Below are 21,545 nucleotides of genomic sequence, written 5' to 3'. Positions count from 1 at the left end.
TTAATTGGGATTTTAGCTGTCTGCAGCTTGTGCCCATTTTCCTAACATTGGAGGCTGCGCACCTCTAAATGGAGTCTGGCTCCATTTTCACTATAAAGACTCACTAAACTGTTGAAAAAAAGCAATTTACTTACTCTTCTTTGGGCTGGACAGACCCATCTCTCTACAACTCTGTTCATGTCACATGTGCTGGCCCCCCAATCATTTTGATGGCTCTCTGCCATACTCAGTTCAATTAATCACTGTCTTACTTGCGCTGGGAAGCACAAAATTGGACATAGCACTTTCAATGGAGTCTTGCAACTGCTACACTGAATAGACAGCAGTAATCACATCCCTCTTCCTGTGGCTGTGGCCTTACTGGTACAGTCCTTTATGTTCTTAGTCTTCACTGCAGCACATACAAGCCAGTTCATATAAACCAAACACTGGTGGATTCTGTGTTCCTCTAATATAATTGTAACATTGTTTCATTGAACTGTAACTAAATTTCCAGAGAAAATCTGCAGTTAACTGCAATTATTATCTAATTAATAACCATATCATGCTATCTATTTTTAAGTTAACATCTTAATGAAGTTCTATAAGCTGGAGAATCCCTCCTATGAGCTATACAACAAAATACCGGGGAGACACACAAAAATGCAACTTCAGTAGAAGCACACACCACTTTGCACAGTGTTTTATCCAGCACTAATGAAACTTCGTGGAACTCCTACACAGCAGATAATTACTACAGACATTACGCAGGGAGAAGGAACTGAAGCATAAATAAGCAACTGAACTAATTTTAAAGTCCTCAGTTATGGCCTAAATGACCTCTTATTGAATGGGAGTTTTAAGAATGATTTAATTAGAGGAGAACCAGGTCAAGGTCAAGTGCTTTTGAAAATCTCACACTACCTTTTTCTAACTCTAGGTCAAATGGAGAACAGAAGTCAAAGGAAAGCTCTCTTCCTAATCCTTTAATTTATTTATATATATATCATACTCATAAACAGTGAACCAGATTCCTCCTCCCCAGGTGCTAACATTCCTACTGGGATCAACACAGACTTAAAAAGGGGAAAATTGATTAGTTCCACAGTTTTGGAGGATGAAAATAGCCAGTTAGACAGGTGCACGTAATAGTAGATAGGTTTTTTTAAACCATTTCATAATTCAGATATTCAGTGGTTTATCTACAGTATGTTGCTATCCAGAACAGTATTCATCCGTTGCAAACAAATGACTTTCCTTTAACCCTATTTTTATCAGGACAACCTGTCAAACTATCTTCTTAACAACATATTTTCATAGCACTATTGGACAGTTTGTTTACTTTCAAATCCTGAAATGTCTTTCAGAAGACTTAGGAGTTTTTTATTTCTATTTAACAGTCTGAAAATTTTGTCAAAAATGAAATGAAAGATCTCCAAATGTTCCTGGGTGAACAGGGAAATTATATTTTCTTGGACATTTCAAGGATAACCTTGAAGACTTTAAAATTAGGGGTGTTTATGATATCAAAACAAAAATTAACACTCTTGATGTTGACCTTATAAACTAATATAACTGAAAAATCAGGAAATAGCCTTACAAGGGCCACAAGATGGCACTGCTTCATGCCACCTGCTCTATTCTAAGTGTCCTAAAACAATACGTAGGTAAAAAGAGATGATAAAACCATATGTAAAAGATACATATAAGGGCTTATAAAAATAAAATTAATAGCAATAAATGAAAAGGAAATAATAAAATGTTAGCCAAATAGCATATTCAGTAGAAACAAAGTAGAACTCATTCAACAATTATATATTTGCCCCAGTGTTGTCTGGAGGTGGAGAGGGCCTGGAAGTAAGGAACAGTTGGTCTGGTTCATATTAAGCAAGAACTCATCAATAAGACATGTGTACAGCAATATTACCTCAACGAGAAAGCATCAAATGTCATAAACTTTGCTAGAAGCCTTTCTAAAAAGTATTAATTTGTTAATTTAAAACAGTTTTCATCCTCTTCTTAATAGTAAAATCACTGAGGTTGGAAAAGACTGAGTTTAACTGAAAAGATTGAGTTTAACCATTAACCCAGCACTGCCAAATCTACCACTAAACCGTGTCCTAAGTGCCACATCCACATGTCTTAAATGCCTCAGGGGCTGGTGACTCAACTTCCCTGTTTGAACACTTGACAGCTCCTTTGCTGAATAGATTTTTCCTAATATCCAATCTAAACTTACCCTGGTGCAATCTGTGGCCATTTCCTGTCACTTGTTACTTGGGAAAAAGAGATGGACACCCGCACCACCACACACCATGGGGAAGCTCACTGGGATAGTCTGTCTGGAAAAACTACAACTCCGTTGATTAATAAGTGTGAGTCCTGGCAAAGTGTTTCTCTGCTCAGAGAAATACTTTATGTGTTTGCTAGGAAGGGAGGAGAAACAGGAGGGGGAAAATCAGACATAGTGTTTAGAAGACTGGCTCAGGACCCTGACATATGTGTTTGTAGTGAGTTACTGTTCTGCAGATAGTCCAGTCTTATCATGTCTCTAAGCAACAAGATTTATAATTTGCACTTGCACTAACAGAGAGTAAATTGCTTCAAACGTATATAAATTTTAAGCCAGATCTGAATCTTTATTTAGTAATTGCTTTATTATCATAATAAGTAGGGGAATAAATATTGTCATGGCTTGAAGACCTTCATAAAGCATATTATTTTTCTGTATTCACATAATATCTAGAATTTTTTTATATTCAGAGTTCTGAGTAGTGCTCAAAATTACTGTGTGGACAAGGCCTTCCACTTGCACAATTCACCTCTTGATATTTTTCGGAGGTTTGTGATGACAGAATGTAGAAATCTCTGTATTATGGAGTATTCAGTTGTGTTATACTTTTATGTAAAACACACATTTTTTTCCAGTGCTTGTGATCTGTATGACACTAAAGGTATACATAAACAGTAATAAATGTGAAAGCTAAATCTAGAAATAAATTTGGTAGAATTATGAAAAAAAGTGTTTCATAATTCCACTAGAAGCATATGCAAATGTGAAGTATGTTATCTGTATTTCAGGTGTTATAAAACTTGTCAAATATTAGACTTAAATCTTCCTGGTAGTTTGTGACATACTGTACAAGTATATTTTAAAATGGGAAACTAATATTTTGAAAATTAGAAACACAAGAGTATTTATGGGACTTGAAAATTGGACTTTTTTTCTTTTTTATGCTCTAAGGTAACTAGAAACATTTCAAGATGACTGAATAAGTCTACCACAAATGACTGAATTCTACAGCACAGAAACAAAATTCTACAACACAAAGAATAAAGAGAAGATAATAACAGGTCAAATGGCATATTAAAAGGTGTGATTTTGGCCATCATGACAAAGTTGATGCTTTTGAAGATATGGGAGATTTATTCATTCTTTAAACATGCCAAAGTAATTGTAGAGCAGCAACATTCTGACTGGCAACATTTGGGGTCAATGTGTAAGAGGTATGAATTGATATATCACTTCTATACAGAACAATACAAATTAGTCATGTTGGACTGGAACCTGGAGAGGGTTTGGTGTCTTTACCTTAATTGTTAAAATGTCTTTAGTTGGCAACCGCCTCTGAACTGGATAGTCTTGTTGAATAATAATGAACACATACAGACTCCTACAGGTAGAAACCTAAGCATAGGTGTCTCCATCTCGAGATGAAGTCCCTCCTAGATATATTTCTAGAAGGCCATTAGAGAGCTGATGTGACTGTCCACACATTGACTTCTAGGATTGTTTGATACATGTTAGTGTTTGACCTGGTCTCCACCTGCCACGGTAAAATGGTGGATCATCTGCCTTATATTTGACAAATCTCTTCAGGTCTTCCAAAAATCCAAGGCATCTCAAAAAGCAGTGGATGCTTATGTGTGAGCAAGTGAACAGAGGATATTTTGAGTTTATGAATCCCTTTGCAACATAAGAATGGCTTGGCAAGTACCTGATGCCTATAATTTTTCCTGGAATTGAGTAGCTTCCATACCCAATTTTTTTTCCTTTTCTTTTGTAAAATGTCTTACGTAGTTTAGACTCTGCTTTTAGATAGTTTAAATGGTATTCACCTGTCTTACTTTAGACATTTTCATATGATCAGATCTCGTAGAATAATTTTCTAGTCAAGGAGGCTATGATACATTTTTAGACTGCAATTGAACTCATCTTAAAGTACATGGTTAAAACAGGTCAGATGAATCACATTCTCATTTCCCTTCATTATCTATACAGTATGGCTAACTCAGGTGTACACATCTAAAGTCAGGTCAGATGAATCATGCACCATGGTATCCCTCAAGGACAGAGTTGAAGGGAGGAGTTGCATTCCTTCCAAAGCGACTTGTTACCATGGTGTCTGGAGTTGTCAGAAGCCAGAAAGATTAAGTCTATTTATATATTTGTATAATGCATGATTGCCATTTCACATGTTATTATTTATGTCTCAATAAATTAAAAGTTTCAACCTGAGAAAACAGGTATATCAGTATTAATATTTGAATGAGCATTTTTAAATGGTTTATTTTTAAAAGAAGCAGATAATCGTGCTTTCACAGCATTAGTCTCAAACATATGGCACAAAATTTAAGTTGGCTTTATGGTTTTTTGCCATTCTGAACATGGGAGAACAGCAAGCATTTTATGCAGCATAAGGAGGATCAGATAGACAATGACTTTCTTTGCATAAAATCTAGCACTGCAAAGTCCATACCTCACATAAATTAATCATTAAAAGAGACTTAAATTTACACAGCTGGTTTATACCAGAATAATTGTTATTATCATGTGCTTATTACATTTTGTTCTGCTGCTAGGAATCCTAAACCAAATTTACTCTGTCCTCTAAACAAAGAGTGAGAGTTGAATGAGGCCTTGCTGGGATGAATAATTTACTAAATCCTTTGTTGAGCATAGAAAATTCCTCTTCACTTTTAATACAATTCATCAAATCTTCATTTATGCAAATACAATTCCTTGTGAAACTGGACTGTAAGAAGATCAGTGACGTTGTGGGACTTGGAAATAACTGGCATAATCTGAAAGTCCAGCAAACAGGAGCAGAAGAAAGAGTAGAAAACAGGAATGAGGAGGATGAGGAAGCTTCACTGTCAAACTGCCTTTGGTGTCATGAAAATGCCACATGTTTACTGCTAGGCAGTAATAACTGCATATGGCTGTGACAAAGCACAGCATGTTTCTAAAGCTCAAGGGGCTGAACAACCATGAAATGACAGAAAAGCTGAAACACCTTCTTGATGGAATTAAGGACCAAGAAATCCTTAAAGAAGGAAAAGACACAAAGGACTAAACCTGAATATCCTTCAAAGGTGGTTCTGAAGAACTGTATGGGTTCAGATAAGTACCAGCTCTTGTGCAGCCTGAAGATTTAATGTTGAAGGAGGTACATAAATATCCTCAGCCAAAGGATTGTAAAGCATCTATAAGTTAGTCAGATGAAGGATGAAAGGAACCTTTAGAATCTAAATATGACATAAATACACATGTTCCTAGTATTTACACTAAAACTGTGTTTTCTAAGCCTTTATGGCAGTACTGTTTATCTTTGTTCATATGCCTTCTTAATGAGAAAACTTCTCTCTTTGGCAAGTCCCTTGGATGATGTGGTTCTGCATCCCCAAAGCCTGAAACCTGCAAGTGTTGGACACCATAGTAATGGATCACAGTTTAGCTATTTTTAACATCTTGCTATTTCATACAAATTGAAAACAGAGAAACCCAGAAAAAGAAGATTTCTATAAGGGAGAAAGTGAGATAGAGAAAATAACCTACGTTTTGCAGTAGCCAGGGAGATGTGAATCTTTCTTAAAAGGGATTTTATGTGCCTTAGGTTTTTTATCCTTTGTCTCTGCTTTTAAAGTACATTAGTGATTATTGTAACATGGCTTTTTTTGGTACTTCCATGTATTCTGTATTATCTATAATTGTTATGTTTCTGGGAAAGTTATGAATATTGCAATCTTTTTACTGTCTTGAATTTTGCACTGTAGATTTTTTTCACAAAAAAAAAAAAAGGTGGGGAAACAAGAAAAAGAATTACATATTTATTCAAATGAAAGATGGTCTCTACAGAAAATCATTTTGAAATAAGCCAGTAGACCTCCCAGGAATGTTCTGTTACAAATATTGTCGCAGTTGGAATGAACACCTCCTGCAGCCTAAGCCTGCTACCATAACTGGCCTGACTCTGTTACAAATCGACTCAACAGGAAAAAAAAAATAGCAACATTTTAAGGACGTGCAATGACTCTTAAGGGCTGTTCTCATTGACTATAACACAAATATAGTTTTGTTACTAATGTAACAAATGTTCCTAATGTCACTTTCTACAATCAGCACTTTAGTATGTGCAGTAATTTATTTTTTTTTAAAGAAGATCCTATTTCACTAGATCTTTTGTAAGGACTTTTTAGAACTGGTTGCACAGAAGCTGCCAACACCCATATTTGCCAGTTCTTTGAACAGTTAAGCCTTCTCTCAAGTGACCTCTCTGGTCGCAGTTGGGACATCAGCCCTACACTTTGTTTCTTTTCATTTAACATGCTCATAAAAAAAAGTTAACTGCAAGTGTGTACCTACAAAGAAGAAAAGCCATACAAGGCTTTATCAAGAACAGAGTTGTACATTTACAAATGTCTACAAACATTTGACTTGTGGCAGATCCCATGTTACATTCAAAAATCTGTAGTTCCAGATCTCTGAGGCAAAAATTGACAAAATGCCCCAATGGGCATTGCAGGTTGGACAGAAACACTGGACTCTGATGAAGATTCAGAAGAGATATGTGCTAAAAAGGGCTTTTGGATTTTTAAATAACTATTAATAAAAATAATTACTATTTTCTGACACAACAAGTGGGAAGACAGAATTTAGGAGCTTTGTTTTTCTCAGAAAACTCTTTGCCTAAGCCTAAAACACATTAGTTTCCATTAAAATTCATATCTCTTACAGAAACACAGTGCTAATTAATTATAACAGGACTAGATTTTGCTGGCCTTGGCAATGGTGCATCATGGCAGGGCCCGTGACTGACCCCGTTCCCCCATCCTGGGCTCTGGTGCTGGGGGAGCAAGGGCACCCCTGGTTCCATACCCCTACTCTGCCCACCACTCTGCTGCTCCATGACATATCATTTGAAACACAGAACCCCCAGCCCTTCCCAAAGTGGTTTCTGCAGAAAACGAATGAAAGAGGCTCAATACACCACATCCTTTGCTCAGGACCTCCAAGAGCATCTTCAATCCCAAAGTGTGGCCAGGCTGCCAGACAGAGATCTGCTCTCACCCTCACCCTCAGTGCACATCAGGAATGTGTTGATGATTTGTACCCATCGCCTGGCTGAAGCAGAGTGCCTATGCCTGTTTCCTAGAATGGGCTCAATTTGTGAAATGAGAATGTAGATGTGTGCTCTAAAATGACAGCAATTTTAAGCAAAGGCTCAAATCAAGTAGGAGGCACTACTGATGAAACGTTGAGGTATCTGTGAAATGAAGTGGGGATTTTGAGAACTGCTTTCCAGATTAAGCTGCCAAATTTCAGTCTCAGCCCTAAATACCACAACTTGCACTCATCACTACAAGGCATCACCTGTATCTAATGAGATGACAGCTGCTACAGAAAAGATAGATTTCTAGAATCATGATACATTTTTGTCATATACATTGTGAGATTTCTTTTTTTCTTTCCTTTTTTTCCTTCCTTTTCTTTCCTGTGTCATTGCTATAGCTATGTCAATATTCCCAGTCTACTACTGCTGGTCTTAGCAACTTATCCAGGCCACCACAGACATTATGACTTGTTGAGATGCACATATAGCTCCAGCTGTGAATGGGAAAACAGGGATGGACTCACATTTTTCCTTGCAGGTAGCCTCTCTGTAATTAAACCTATCCAATATTTTCTTCATTAGATTCTCCAATGGCTCCCTGAAGTTTCACTCCCAAACTTCATTAAAATTCAATGTGAGCAATGTTTTTCTGTGCAAGGTATAAAGTCCCCTTGAGAACAATTGTTTGCAATGAGATGGGGTTTTGTTATGCTTTGAAATAATCCTAAGATTTCTGTTTATACAGAAACACAGGTCACTGTACACAGGCAAGTGTACTTTGTCTGCATTTTGAACTTTATCAGTTTACAACATAAACTGGTCCTTGACAGCTATGGGATTATGTAGACACACTATCATAACACTTGTAAGACTTCAAAGATGAATTCTTAATATTAGAGGCTTTCTTAGGTTCTATTATATGCACAAGAAACAGTTTTAGAGTGAAGGAAAGCATATTAGAATGCTCAGGTTTGTTTAAGAAAATCTAATAAATATCACTCTTCATTTTCAGCTCTTTCTTTACAACTTCATACTTCGTGATTTCTACATAAAACTCCTCTTGGTATATTTGTGACTTTTCCCAAACACTGAAGACTAAAAGTTCAGTGCCAGCTAACTTTGCCTTTTACCATTTTTTCCAATGAGAAGAACGTGTGCACATGTGTTTCCTGCTCAAGCTGAGGTTCGTATTTACAGGATATGGAAAGTTAGTATGACAAAAGTAATGACCATGTAGAAGGAAATTCACTTTCGTTAGCAGGCATCCTATTTACTCTGCTGTCACCTCGCATGAAATGCCACATACCATTTCAGACACCAAAGTTCTTTCAGTGAAAACTTCCTGCACAGAAAATTGAAACTCTGACAGAAAACAACAATAACAAAACAAAAAAATAAAAAAAAAAAAAACAAAAAAAAAAAAGGTTGAGTTTATCCTCAGCAGCTATCTATAGGGTTACTTTTGGGATAAAGAAGGAAAGGAGTAAGTTTACATTCATAAATCCTCAAAAAATGGACCCAGAGACCCAGTCACTAAGTTAGAAACACTACATTCAAGTAAGTGGCTGGATTCACAATGATGGGGGAACTGCAGGGCTCACTGTTACTCTGCCTACGGAACACCACAAGAACTGGACATTTATAGGAAATCATTTTCCATGCGCTTAACACTTCTACAGGTCCTCTGTGCTTAAAAAGCGGGCTCCATGTGATTCAGCTCAAAGCACCAAAATTACTATAAAATCAGAAGAAAGTTCCAGTAATTGGTGCAAAAACTACTTTTGTTAAAGTTTTTTTTTTTTCCTTTTAGAGTTTCTGTAACAATAATGGGGAAATAGCTATTTATTTGAGAAATGGCATGCTTTGTATTTTTGTTTTAAAACGAAGCTTTTTGGTTGCTGAATTCACTCAGGGTTATAATCACCTACAATTGTTCTTTTGAAAAGGTTATAACACTAAGATTTAAAGGAATATAATTTACCTACATGAGAAATTATATTCTGTGAAGCAAGATTTGACCATAAGTCAGCTCATATGAATGACTGAACTTAGAGTCAGGGAATAATATTCTTCTCTGCTCTGTGATGCATGAATTTAATTTTGCAGAGTGATATGGATCACTGAAAATGACCATTTCCAGGGTTATGGAAGAGCTTGTCACTGGTTAGAAACCATTGAGTGCAGATGAATTTATGTACAAAAAGGCTGAGAATCAGTTTAAAGATCTGAAGTTTCAGCTTTTGAGAAAAAAAAAAGAAGTGTGAATGGTTCACTAGTTACTAAAATAGACTGAGTGTTACAACAGCAAGAGCTTGTAGACGTTACTTGTGTAATAAAAATATGGGTGGTAGCAAATTATATTGCTGTGAAGAGCAGATGAGGAGAAACGCCTACTGAAACCTGATGCTGCCTTTGAACTTTAAAATTTTAACTTAATAAGCTCTGCAGTGGCGCTGCTTAGCAAAGTGCTGTCACGAAGGGCAGATTTGTTTCACAGCAGAGTTGCTTTATTAAAAACCCTCAGCATTTCCAGAAAGTCCTGATTCAGACACAGAAGGAGGAGTTACACTGAACTTGACTGCTGACCTGACTGTGAGAATGGAGCTATTGTATCCAGGACTGAATATGCATATCTGTGCTTCTCCCCGAGCTTCACAGGGCAGTTACCCTCAGAGAGAGAAGAACTCTTTAGAGATCTGAGAGCTGCCACTGCCAGACACTGAAACCCCAAAACAGACCCTAAACTCCGTAGGTTTCATAGCCATTAAGAGGTTAAAATACAACTTCTAACCTTCTCCCTTTTTTCCTCCATTTGCTGTAGGGTAATCAGTGGACTGCAAGCCATGTGCAGCAGAGTGGCTTCTTTGTGCTGTTCAGCAAACTGCAAGCTAGATGTGCTCAATTAATAGTAAAGATTGTCAGGGAAGCAGAGCTAGAAATGCATATCTGGTACTGCATGAATTGAACCTGCTTGTTTGAATAAAACACCACCTCGCTGACTCTTTTGCATTAAGCCTCCTCTTTATACTGTGCTTTACTTGGTGGGGAGGAGTTAGTACAGTTCAGCACAAAATGTGATACAAACTAAGGCTTGGGAAGTAAAAAATTCTAATGGCACATAATGTGTTGACCATTGCATGGCTTTCTCTATTACTGTTGAACTTTCAGGATAAAGAAAATACCATCTGTAATCATTGGTCACACAAATAAAACACACAGAAAGGAAATTCATTCCCTCATCTTGAACCTCAGAAAAAGGCACAGCTCGTTTCTGCTCTGCGTGCAGTACTAGGAGTATCAGCATCCACCTAAATCATACTTTTCTCCCCAGATTTTAACTGAATATCAAGCTCTGTGATGCAGAGAGGTCTGCTTATGATTTGATCTAGTAACGATGGCAAGAAAAGGTGTTTTAATGTCTTCTTCTCTGCCATCCTTGAGATATAGAGACTCTCTTGTCTAGTAAATTTTTTAATCCTTTTTCAATCTTCATCTGTGGTTTTCTTCTGTCTTCGTCCTGATGGAAGCTGTGACACAGTTAGACATTTTCTTATTAAAGCTGCACAGAGACAGAGCTCTCAGTTCAGTCCTACAGATCCTTTTACAAGTGATACCAGCAGCAGTACGCCATCTAAGAAAAGACATGTAGAAAATACACTGAAAGACTTAAAGAATATGCTTCCTGTTGTGAGATCTGTAAGAAGTCAATGGAAAGAATTTTATGTTTCATTCATTTTATGCAAAATTAATTGTTCTACAATTTAGTGCTCCGTTGTTCCTTTTAACAACTAAATTAACAGAATTTTTGTCACAGGAGAAATAGATTTCTCTTGCCACCTATTAATAAGCTAGAAAAGACCATTTGAATATCCTGTTGTTAAAGAAATACTTTGTTTTGCACCACAGTGACAAACCTGAAATCATTCTACAAGACAGAACTTCAGGATGTCTTAACTAGGACTGTTGCAAGAAGCAACACCAACACAATGAGACACTGACCCTTATAAACTTCTTGTCACTAGTGGTGAAAAGCTCCTCTCCCTAGAATGAAAGCTCAAGGTAACGTCATGATGGAAGGTGGTTTTGTGGGCTTTGGGATGAATGGCTTTCAAAAGACAGAACAGGGAGGAGGATGGGATTAGGAGAGGTGACATTATTGGGTAAACAGAAGAAAGTAAGATGGAATAAGATATTTATTTCCTATTCATAACATCTGATGGGAAAAATAAGGCAATGATTTACTATCTATTGTATATGACTACTGGGGGGAACTAGTAGCAGCTTTCTAAGGCCCTTGTGAAGGTTATCAAGAAGACCCACCCCTTCTGCATCCCTAGAAGTGTTCAAGGCCAAGATGGATGGGGCCCTGAACAACCTGGTCTAGTGGAAGTTTCTCTGCCCGTGGTGGGGGGATTGGGACTAGATGATTTTTAAGGTCTCTTCTAATCCAAACCATTCTGTGATTCCGTGACTCTAAGACAGGGCCAGGCTCTCCCAAGCGATGTGTGGCAAGTGGAGGAGATTCAACAACGTATGTTGAAAAAAAGACAAGTTCAGACTGTCTGTAAGGCAGAGTCTTTTCAACACGAGGACAGTCAGCAGTAGAACAGTTTTCCCACATATGCTGTGTAGTTTCCATTCTTGAGGGTTTTCAAGACCTGGCTGGATAAACATAAGAGCAACGTGGTGTGATTGCACAGTTAACCTTGTTTTGAGCAGGAGATTGGACTGGAAATTGTCTTAGGTTCCTTCCAACATGAATTATTTAATGATCCTGTGAGCCCATGATTTTTTTGTGGACACAGCTTTTTTTCCACACATATAAATGAACTTTTCATTAATCCTTAGAATTGACTCAGAATTAATTACTGCTCATTATAAACATCTCTTTGACTGTGGACTACTGACTTTCCATAATTACTGCTGTATTTATCTTTCAGATTAGAGATATTTTATTGCATTTACATATAGACTCAATGCTTGCAAGAAGAACTATAAGATTATTCAGAGAACACATGAGAACATGTTTCACTTTCCTAGTTTAGATAGCAGAAAAGGCCCAAATAGTTAACCAAGAATAAGGACATTTACTTTTTTTTAAGTACTTTTAACATCATCTAGCAGGAGGATATTATATGAGCTTTAATTATTCTAATTCTAATAAGACAGAAAAAAGAATAATGCACTTTTGGGAAGTGAAGAAAGCATTATCTTAATGTTCCTAGCACTTCTATTGCTATGTTGTTTGCATTACACACTAGACAAATGATAGACTAATCTTGGAATGTCTAGATTGTAGAGGACTTAAATTGTTTTCATGTTGGCACCATCTCAAATGGAATCTTTAGCAGTGCTGATACACTTAAATTTTCTTTGAATTTTTGTCTGAAAGAGGGAAGCACTCCTTTTTAAAGGGGTAGCATTCTTGATTTTTCAGATTTTAGGTGAAAAAAATTATTATTGGAATGTGTTCTGGTTTTTTTGTCAGATGATATGTAAGACAATTTTAAACTTATTACCCTTCCTTGTTCTCAAATAAAACAAAAAAAAAAAAAAGAGAGAGGCCAATCTTCTACTACCTTGCATGCAGTATATGTCCTCTACAGTTCGTGAAGCATGGATAAAGAGAAAAAAGACCCCTGCAGGAAAAACTCATTAGATGTACCCTCAATGATTTTTACATAATCTGATATTTGTTTTGACACAGAACACAACAGATAAATCTTAGTGACTTTAATAAAAGCTATAGCATGTGCTTTATTTACTGTAGCAGAAGAGGCAAACACTTGAAGGAGAATTCAGTTTTAAATTCCCTAAATTTGCTGAGCACTAAGCAGGTGCACACTCCAGGAGTAACCCGCCTCTCTCTCTCCACTCTGCCCTGGAGGCTGTCACATTTACTCATGTCTTCCTGTAGAGTTGACAGGGTGAGCATATAGTTCAATCAAAATGAGGTGACCCAGGAGAGACCTACTACTTAAGCTGTTTAATCTAAACTGTCTCATTTTGACTGTATTAGCAAACGAACCCAGCAAATCTTTGGGGACAATAAACACAGGCAAGCTGAGAGTAGTGATGTAGTGGTACCAATACAGTGAACTGAGTAGGTGACATCCATTCACAACTTAATGCTTCTAATAAGGAGGACCTGGATCCTGCAAATCCTTTCCATATAGTCTATGCAAGACAGATCTAATTTAATTTGGTATATTCTTTTCACAGTGGTGCTACATCCATAAAGCGTGTGCTGAAAACAATATTTAAAGCTGCAGAGTTAAGATTTAGGAAATATCAGAATCAAGATTCAAATATACCCTTCTCATAGCCCAGTTGGGTACCTACCCTCTTTTTCTGACTGAAAAGCAGAGGCTTTGTGTGTTGGCTTTTAGACCATGGGCATTCATATATATGGATTTTGGAAAAGTGTATGTTTTGGGACAAAAACTGAGATAATATGTGCAATTCAAACCCTGGTTTTTCTTATTACAAAAGCAAAGAAACTAATTTAGCAACCCAACTATTACTACAACACACTTGTGTAATTTCCTGTGGCAACTGCTTATGGCTTCATATATCTTCAAATTGGAGTCCTGGCCTTTTAACTTACTAAGTCAAATTGAAGTTCACTGACTGCCATGTAGCAATGGGGCAAAATTAGATGGCTAAAATTTCCATTTCCATCAGCTATGTCCTCCTGTCCTTTGACAGAGCCTGCTGTACTCAAGGAAGGTTCTACTGGTTATCTCATGAAACACAGTCCAAGTACTGTGTTGGTCATAGGTAGCGTGCATGAAGGTAAATAGAAAGAAGGGTCCTAAGCCACCTGAAAACTTCAATGGTTCAAGAGTTGCTTGAGAAACTGTTCTCTTGTTATATGTACATTTAACCCTGATATGAGGACAAGAAAAGTGTTTGAGGACCAGTTTAGTTGTCTAATTTGAATTTATTCTGGGTATAACTGAGTCCTACAGGTCAGCAGAGGAAGATTACTTTCTTAGAGTGGAACAACAGCTATCATGTTCACTGAGGAGTAGCTGTAGGGTTGTGGTTCAGTCTACCAGCTATGCTGCTACAGAAAGCTTCATTTATTGTTGTTGCTCTGAAAGGAACTACATAGGCCTGGCTGTTAAGAGTATTCAGATTCTCTGATTTTGATTCAGGCTGAGAGCTCTTGAAGAACACAAGTTAAAAAAAAAAAAGAATAATTTACTTTTATAAGTGTTCTGCACTTGTAGGGTATTATACACAGTACATTTCTATAAACAGACCTGTACGCAAGCTGAACTCCTTTAATCTTATCAAAAATTAAAAAAAAAAAAGAAAAAGAAGTTTTTATAGTGATGGAATATACTGAAGATACAAGGGTTTCTGTAAAGTGTCTTCTATAGCAAATGCAAACGAATAATTGACACATACCCACCAAAACCAGAAGACAGCTCTCCAAAAAATGTCCTTTCAATTAAATTCACATATGATATGATAACACATATACATAGCACTTCAACTTGGTGTTTGCTGTAGATACTGTGTTAGCTTATCAAGCTCTCAAGTCAGCATGCTTAGATGTGATCAGTGTTGAGAGCCTCTGCTCCTCCTCTTTTCTTCATAAGTTCTATGTGAGTTTGGGGAAAAATGAAGGATTTTCAACATAGAAAATAACAGAGCAGAAGCAGTGCTGTGGTATGGGATAATCATGACTTCACAGGGCACAGCTTGGGTTACTACTTGCTTTCCATGTTTGAGCAAAAGTATGTGAATTATGCCAAATAAACATTTTACCTCGGTAGAAACACTGAAGAAAATGTTTCATGGACTATTTAAAAAAAAAACTCACTCAAATAGATTCCTGATCATCTATCTATAGCTCTGAACGATGGAAGTTATCCATCTTGAATTCTCATGATTCCTCCAGTATTGGTTCCCTCATTTGCATAAAATGAATAGAATAAATTGTTACGAATCCAAAAATATACGGTTGCCAGGATACCTCTTGCTAGATGCAAATGAAAATGGGTTTGTACCGACCAGCTTAAAATAGTTTGGTACTTAGATATTTTCTTATTAACACTGATAGTGATAAGTGAAACATTACATATCCAGTGAGCTGTTGAAACTATTGATATTTGTTTTGCAAAAGGAATATTATTTCAAGCAAATCTGAACTAGTTGTACAATGTACTTCTGCTAAAATACACTGCAGTTTAATTGTACAAGCAGCATGCAGAATGAACAAATATTCCATGCTTGCTCCTTGATAAACTTTTGAATTTAAAAGGTAAGTTTCCTGTTAATTGTTCTAATGATTTTCAGTGCTACAGCATTAGCAACAACCTAATGTATAGAAACATTATTATTGTGCTTTGTCCATGTATATGTGGCTAAGGTAGGTATAGTTGGGAACCATACCCAAAGAAGTCCCACGGTCTAACCACACTTCTGTACAATGACACAGACAATGTCCCATTATTTAAGGTATATTATTCTGACTTGTTAAAAATAAAAAAATATAATTTTTTTTTAAGCAATGTATTTTATATATCTCAATTTTTTTAACTGGATGCACACATATCAATATCTTAAAAAGCCTATACCAGAAGTTTAATCATATCACTTTTCTGAGTAAAGTTAATTTGCATTGAATGACTAATTAAGATAATTAAGGCACAAAACAATTTAATTTTTATTGTGTGCCATTCAAAGTGTGTACAAGTATTTAAAAGTGGATTATACATCCTATATATTGACTTCTAAACAGGTAGATAAACACAGATCAGATTTCCAGCTGTATTCATATGAGACTCCAGTACTTTTTGTGAGTGATATAGCCACTCTAATCTGCCATGGTTGCTCCCTTGTCAGCAAAGGGCTGGCTGCCCATGCTTCTGCCAATGTCATGGATCAGTTGACACAAGAGACAAACTACGGGTTTACCATGATAAAGGCTCCATGTTCTCTGAGAAAGAAAGCTCTTCAAGCTGAAGATACCTAAAACAATTGAGACATAGAAATTTTCTCTGTTCCCTTACTGATGGCTGGTTCTTTGAGAGGAGAGAAAAATACTGATGAAGCCACAGCAGCACTGTGGCTTCACAAGAAACAATTTCAAACACAATTCAGAGTTGTAAAATGATAGATTAACTCCCTCCTCTTCTCTTTTGGTTTGTCATGTCTCAGAAGTTGCTGGCTTCACTCCTAATTTCCAGTGCTATAACCAAGAAAGAAAACTATGTTCCTAAATTATAAAATAACATTGTGGTTCCTCTTCAGAAGTTACAAAGAGCTACAATTCCAAACAATATCAGTGGTATTCTGACTTATGCAAGAGACAAAAGGATTGTACTTAATATTTATATAATTTACTTCATAGAATATATTATTATTATTATTATTATTCTTTTTTTGATGGTCTTTGTACTAATTTTCATGTCAGTGTGCACAGAGCTAAAATGAGCATTAAGGAAGATATCTTTATTCCACAAATCAACTCCTACATGCAATACTTGAGAAAACTGCTAGATAAATGCCTTAGTTCTGCTTAGCAAGTTAAACATCAAAAGCTGAAAACTCATGTGCCCATCTGTTCTGAGACCGCTGTTTGAATCTAGATGACTGCTGGTACAATTCTGCATAAAGCCATGAGTTTCAAGACCTGCAAGGAACCATACTCTACAAAAGACTAAACAACACTGTTCCAGGTAGATAAAATTCAAGTATTTGCCAACATTGTAGATGACTTCATGAATCATTCCTTTTTAAAATAAATATAACTATGTCACCATTCAGATTCCAGGAGATGTTATAAGGACAGCACCTAAAAAAATCAGGAGACTGCTGCTAAGATGCTATGAGCCATGGCAACTGGCTGTGTATACACTGTCATAACTGTGAAATAAAATGTGTTAATGCCCCTGAGATTTGAGATTGCAAATCGATTTGGATGGAATTTAGTGTGAGATTCAGATTCCTAAGCTTTAGATGTCTGTATGCATGTGTCTTTAGCTAAATGTCTTAAATATCCACTGTGGTGAAGACAGATACATAGGCAGTGGACATTCTGAGCTACATCTATAGGTCACAGGAGATCCAGGGCTTCTGGAAGACCAGTAGAGAACAAAACAAGATACCAAGAGCATCTTAAGAATCTCTGAATGTTTCTGGTTAACCTGCCCATGGATCAGGACCTGGGTAGCTTTAAGTTGTGATAATGCAGACTCTTACTGGCTGGTCCATTGCTTTACTCACTTGAGAACTGATTGTAGGCACCTGTTTCTTGTGATGTGTGAGGCAACCTTATGAAAACACCACACCTGGATTCTAGTACTGCCTGTAATGGGAGATTAGACACCTAATTAATGTCTAAGAAATGGAGCTGTCTGTATACCCAAATTTAGAGGCACAATTCACCTGTGTAAATACAAGAACATCCTTTTACCTGAGAAAGTTTAGGGTGCTTGAGGTACTAGAATGGGGCTGGTAGAGATAAGATAGAAATTTAGGTATCTAATATCTCTTCAAATCAAAAACTAGGCACTATGTGAGATCCCTCACAGAGTTGAAGTGATCAGAATTTACTTTATTGAGGAATCTGATCTCTAATCTGATCTCTACCGATGTGCTGCAAACTGAATTTGTCTTGCACCAGCACTGGGATAACAGTTTCACACAGACAGTTGTGGTTTGGCTGATACACCAGTAGCTGGTTAAATGATTGTTTTCTCATCTCTAATGTCATTGTCCAAAGCTGAGAATCTGAAATCTATCACTTGCCTGCCATTTCCCCTACAGGCTGTTCAACTCCGGTCTTATGGTGGTATATTACGCTACAGCTATGTTCTGATGTTCTACAGTTCATTTCATCAATATACAGCAGTCCCTTTGTTTTGGCAGGGCTTAAAAGCTGGACTTTTCTAACTCCTAAATATTACCTATATGCAGAATAAAAATATTCTTCTGGCTGTCCCTGATGCATTCAGTGCAAGCAACCTGAGAGCGTGCACTCACAGAGTCAGAATATTTCCAAATGACGTGACAGTTGCCTCTTCTTTTGTAAAACCATCCGGTTAAGACACATCCATTATACAGCAGTCAGAATGCATGCCCCCGAAAAATAATTAAAAGGGGACATTAAGCTGCTAGCTGGGAACCTGAGGTTCAGTTCTCTCCCCTGGTTCAAGTTTTCCATGTGACCTTCTTCCCACTTGAAAGTGGAGCAATGCTATTTACTTCTTTTAAAGGGTACTTTGAGACTTGTGGGTAAAAAATACAAGCCAGCAGCTTAGTGTTCTACTAAGCTGGGTGCTGTAAGGGTAGCTATATTAGATATGTGCTACAGCAACAGACACACAGCCTTTTAATAGACTAAGTATGTCACTTGAATTATTTTCTAACTAGAAAATTTGGAATTTTCAGACCAAAGAAGAACAATTCAAGGACATCTGGATACAGTCTGGGTAAAGGGAAGAAGTTAAAGCATGGAAGTGATGCTGCTCTGGAATGCTTGGTCAGAGGGAGTGACAGGAGAGAGGGTCAAGTCTGCAGCAGGCCCTACGTGCTCACAGCTCCACCAAACCACTCAGCTTCATAATGCTCCAAAACTTGCCTTATTCATGAGAATCACACCTTTTGGGGCACACAGCTCTATTCAACACATCTACCCCAGGCAGGACGCAGCTGTGAACTCTCAGGTTCACTGGCACAGAGCTGTGATGGCTTTTGTGGTCAGCATCACAGCTTCTCACATTTAAAGAGCTCAGCAAGCAAAACCCTGGTATGAACAAATAAGTAGGTATTTCTGTGCTGTACTTCCAGTATTGTCACTTGTAGGCTCTTGTTTTTCTCTTTCTTTCTTGCTTTCTTTCTGTTGTTCTGTAAATGATTCACAGACTGGCTTTTGGGGAAGGGGGAAATCAAGCGCCGCACAGCCATTCTAGCGACTTTAACCTCATTTAACCCTCACCACAGCAAGAGGAAGTAAAGTATTTTCACAAGCTGTGAATGGGCTCAGATCTTTTTTTTTTTTTTTTTTTTTTTTTTACGTCTTGAGGAAGCGCTGCCTTCTGCAAAGCCAGAAATTTATAAAAGAAAAAACAAAAACGTATCTGCAGTACCGAACTCCAGCATTTACACACGCACACCTCGTCCCGTCCCGCCTGCCCCCCACCCCAAAACAGAACCCACGGGCTGGGAGGCGAGGAGAGAGGACGGGGAGGGTTGGGGTCAGCGCCGATGTCCCCGGGCTGGGTGACACCCGCTTGCTGCCCTGCCCTTATTCCCAAGCGGACACCCCAGACCCCCGAACTGCGGAGCCAGGAGGACCCCAGGGACGGTCAGTGCGGGGGTGAGCGACCCATCCCCCAACCCCATCCACCACCCCACGGAGGGCGCCTCGCCCCCCCAGCCCTGGGCAGCGGGAGGCGGGTCCGGGGGAGCCGCGCCCGGGGCGGCCGCCGGCGGGAGCCGCACGCAGCCACCGCGGGGCGGGGCGGCTCTGCCACAGCGTCGCGCTGGGCCGGGCGGGCTGGGCCGCGCCGCAGCGCCGGCGACTGACTCGGAGGAGCAGCGGGGGATGGACGAGGGTCCCTGCAGCGGCCAGCAGCGACGGGCGGCTCAGGTAAGGGCGGAGAGGCGCCGGGGGCCGCCACCCCCCCGGGGGCTGCGCGGGAGCGGGCGGGCTGAGCCGCCTCTGCCGCTCCTTCGCTCGGCGCCCCCGCATCACCCCGCGGCAGCGGGGCGGGGACGGCGCGCTGCAGCCCCGGGGTTCCTGCGCTCCCCGAGCCCCCCGAACCCTCGCAGCCGCCTTTGTGCCCGCTGCCCGGCTCCGAGTCACCCTCCCCGCGGTGCCCCTCGCACCGCACCGCGGGGGTGGCGCCGGGGGACACGGCGGGGACACGGCCAACTGTTGCCTGGGAAGCGCCGTCCCCGGAGCGCTGCCAGCGCCCGCGGCACCGCGGCGGTGAGTGCCGGGGGGGGCTGCATTCACTCCCAGCCGCATCGGGAGAGGCATCGGGTGCGGTGCGAGCCCCAGTGGAGGTTCCCCGCTTGGCCTCGCCCCAGTCTGGGGAGACGCTTCCCCAGCCACTGGCCCTCCTGGGTGGAAGTGTCCGGGTTGTCGCTGCCGGGGGGTGGTGCTGGAGTCGCCGCGGCCGCGGGGACGAGCAGCGCCCGTGCGGGGACCCGGCCCGGGGCTGTCCGGCCGGGCTCCAGCGCTGGCCTGGGGTGTTGGTCACACAACACGCCGCTGTTCCTGGCTGGAGTGAGTACTGGGGGGAGAAAGGGAAATTAAGCTTCCAACTTTGATTATACCGAAAACTTTCTGCTCCAGCTGCTGATAGTTGCTGGATGGGGGATGGCATAAGCGTGGTGTTTCCAGAGGGATGTACCTAGACGAGAGATGAAAAACAGGCTCTGTAATGCTGCCTTCCTCTCGTTGGAATCGCTGTCCATGTTGAGAGGTGTTACAGTGAACAGATACCACGCTTGCATCCATTCTTCCTATTATTACTTTTTCCCGTAATTTGATTTCGAGACCGTTTAGCTTTAATTTTATTTATGTGGGGTTTGTTGTGCTATGGTTTAGATAATATATGACGCCACTGTGTAAAATCGAATGCTCCATAATTCGCTGGCAACACAGCGAGGCTCTTAATTGCACAGGCTTTCAGTGGTGTTGCTAATAACTTGCCGAGGGTGGTGATGTGCGTTGGTTTCCAGCCTGTTCCTGGTAGTCTCTGGTTGTCGTACAGCCCATCTTTGTGCTCTCTGTTTTTGTTTACCAGTTCTAAAGGCAGTTTATATGTGTATGGGGAAAGAGTAAGGTAAGGGGGACAGAGGTGTGTTTCTTTTGCTTCTTCTGTTTTGACCGTCTGCAAGGTCAGAAAAAAATGAAAACAACTTTGGCAGTGAACTCTTAGGTGGGGAGATCTGGCATGAAATAATGTCGTGACATGAGGTTCCCTTGTGGGCAAAGATTTTCACATGCTCAGCACAGCTCTACAAAAATACCCCAACTCATATTACACAGGGAAGAACTGAGCTGATACTTCCCTTTTCACTGTTATGGTAACTTTTGTGTTAGGTGTTAGGAAGACTGATACATCAGCAATGTACTTTTTAAAAGTAGTATAAAAAGATCAACTTTGTAACTTCTCATGTTTAAATATATTTTCTACTCTC

The 21,545-nt window shown here is 39.4% G+C and overlaps 2 protein-coding genes across 8 annotated transcripts in view; one reads left to right on the top strand and one right to left on the bottom strand.

The window, feature by feature from the left end:
- Nucleotides 1-19,699: 19,699 nt before the first annotated feature.
- Nucleotides 19,700-20,725, bottom strand: LOC113946060 (basic proline-rich protein-like). The gene has a single exon (XM_027640926.1). The coding sequence runs from the start codon at nt 20,723-20,725 to the stop codon at nt 19,700-19,702; it is 1,026 nt and encodes a 341-aa protein (XP_027496727.1).
- Nucleotides 19,854-21,545, top strand: part of FAM49A (family with sequence similarity 49 member A) — a 53,783-nt gene continuing 52,091 nt past the window's right edge. For 5 of the 7 annotated variants that reach the window (XM_027641041.1, XM_027641032.1, XM_027641037.1 and 2 more), the window contains exon 1: nt 19,854-19,983. The gene's annotated coding sequence lies outside the window, so the exon portion shown is untranslated. Of the gene's footprint in view, nt 19,984-20,304; nt 20,326-20,605; nt 20,626-21,545 lie in introns of those variants that run through there. The other 2 variants (XM_027641034.1, XM_027641036.1) reach the window with 2 other exon arrangements.

The sequence above is a fragment of the Corapipo altera genome, unplaced genomic scaffold (genome assembly GCF_003945725.1).
Source record: "Corapipo altera isolate COAL_440 unplaced genomic scaffold, ASM394572v1 46, whole genome shotgun sequence".
NCBI lineage: Eukaryota > Metazoa > Chordata > Aves > Passeriformes > Pipridae > Corapipo > Corapipo altera.
The sequence above is the reverse complement of the archived record's forward strand: the minus strand, read 5'-3'. Positions and strand labels throughout refer to the sequence as shown.

Excerpts from the sequence above, each read along its gene's own strand:
- LOC113946060 (XM_027640926.1), bottom strand. The coding sequence starts at position 20,725 with ATGCCATCCCCCATCCAGCAACTATCAGCAGCTGGAGCAGAAAGTTTT.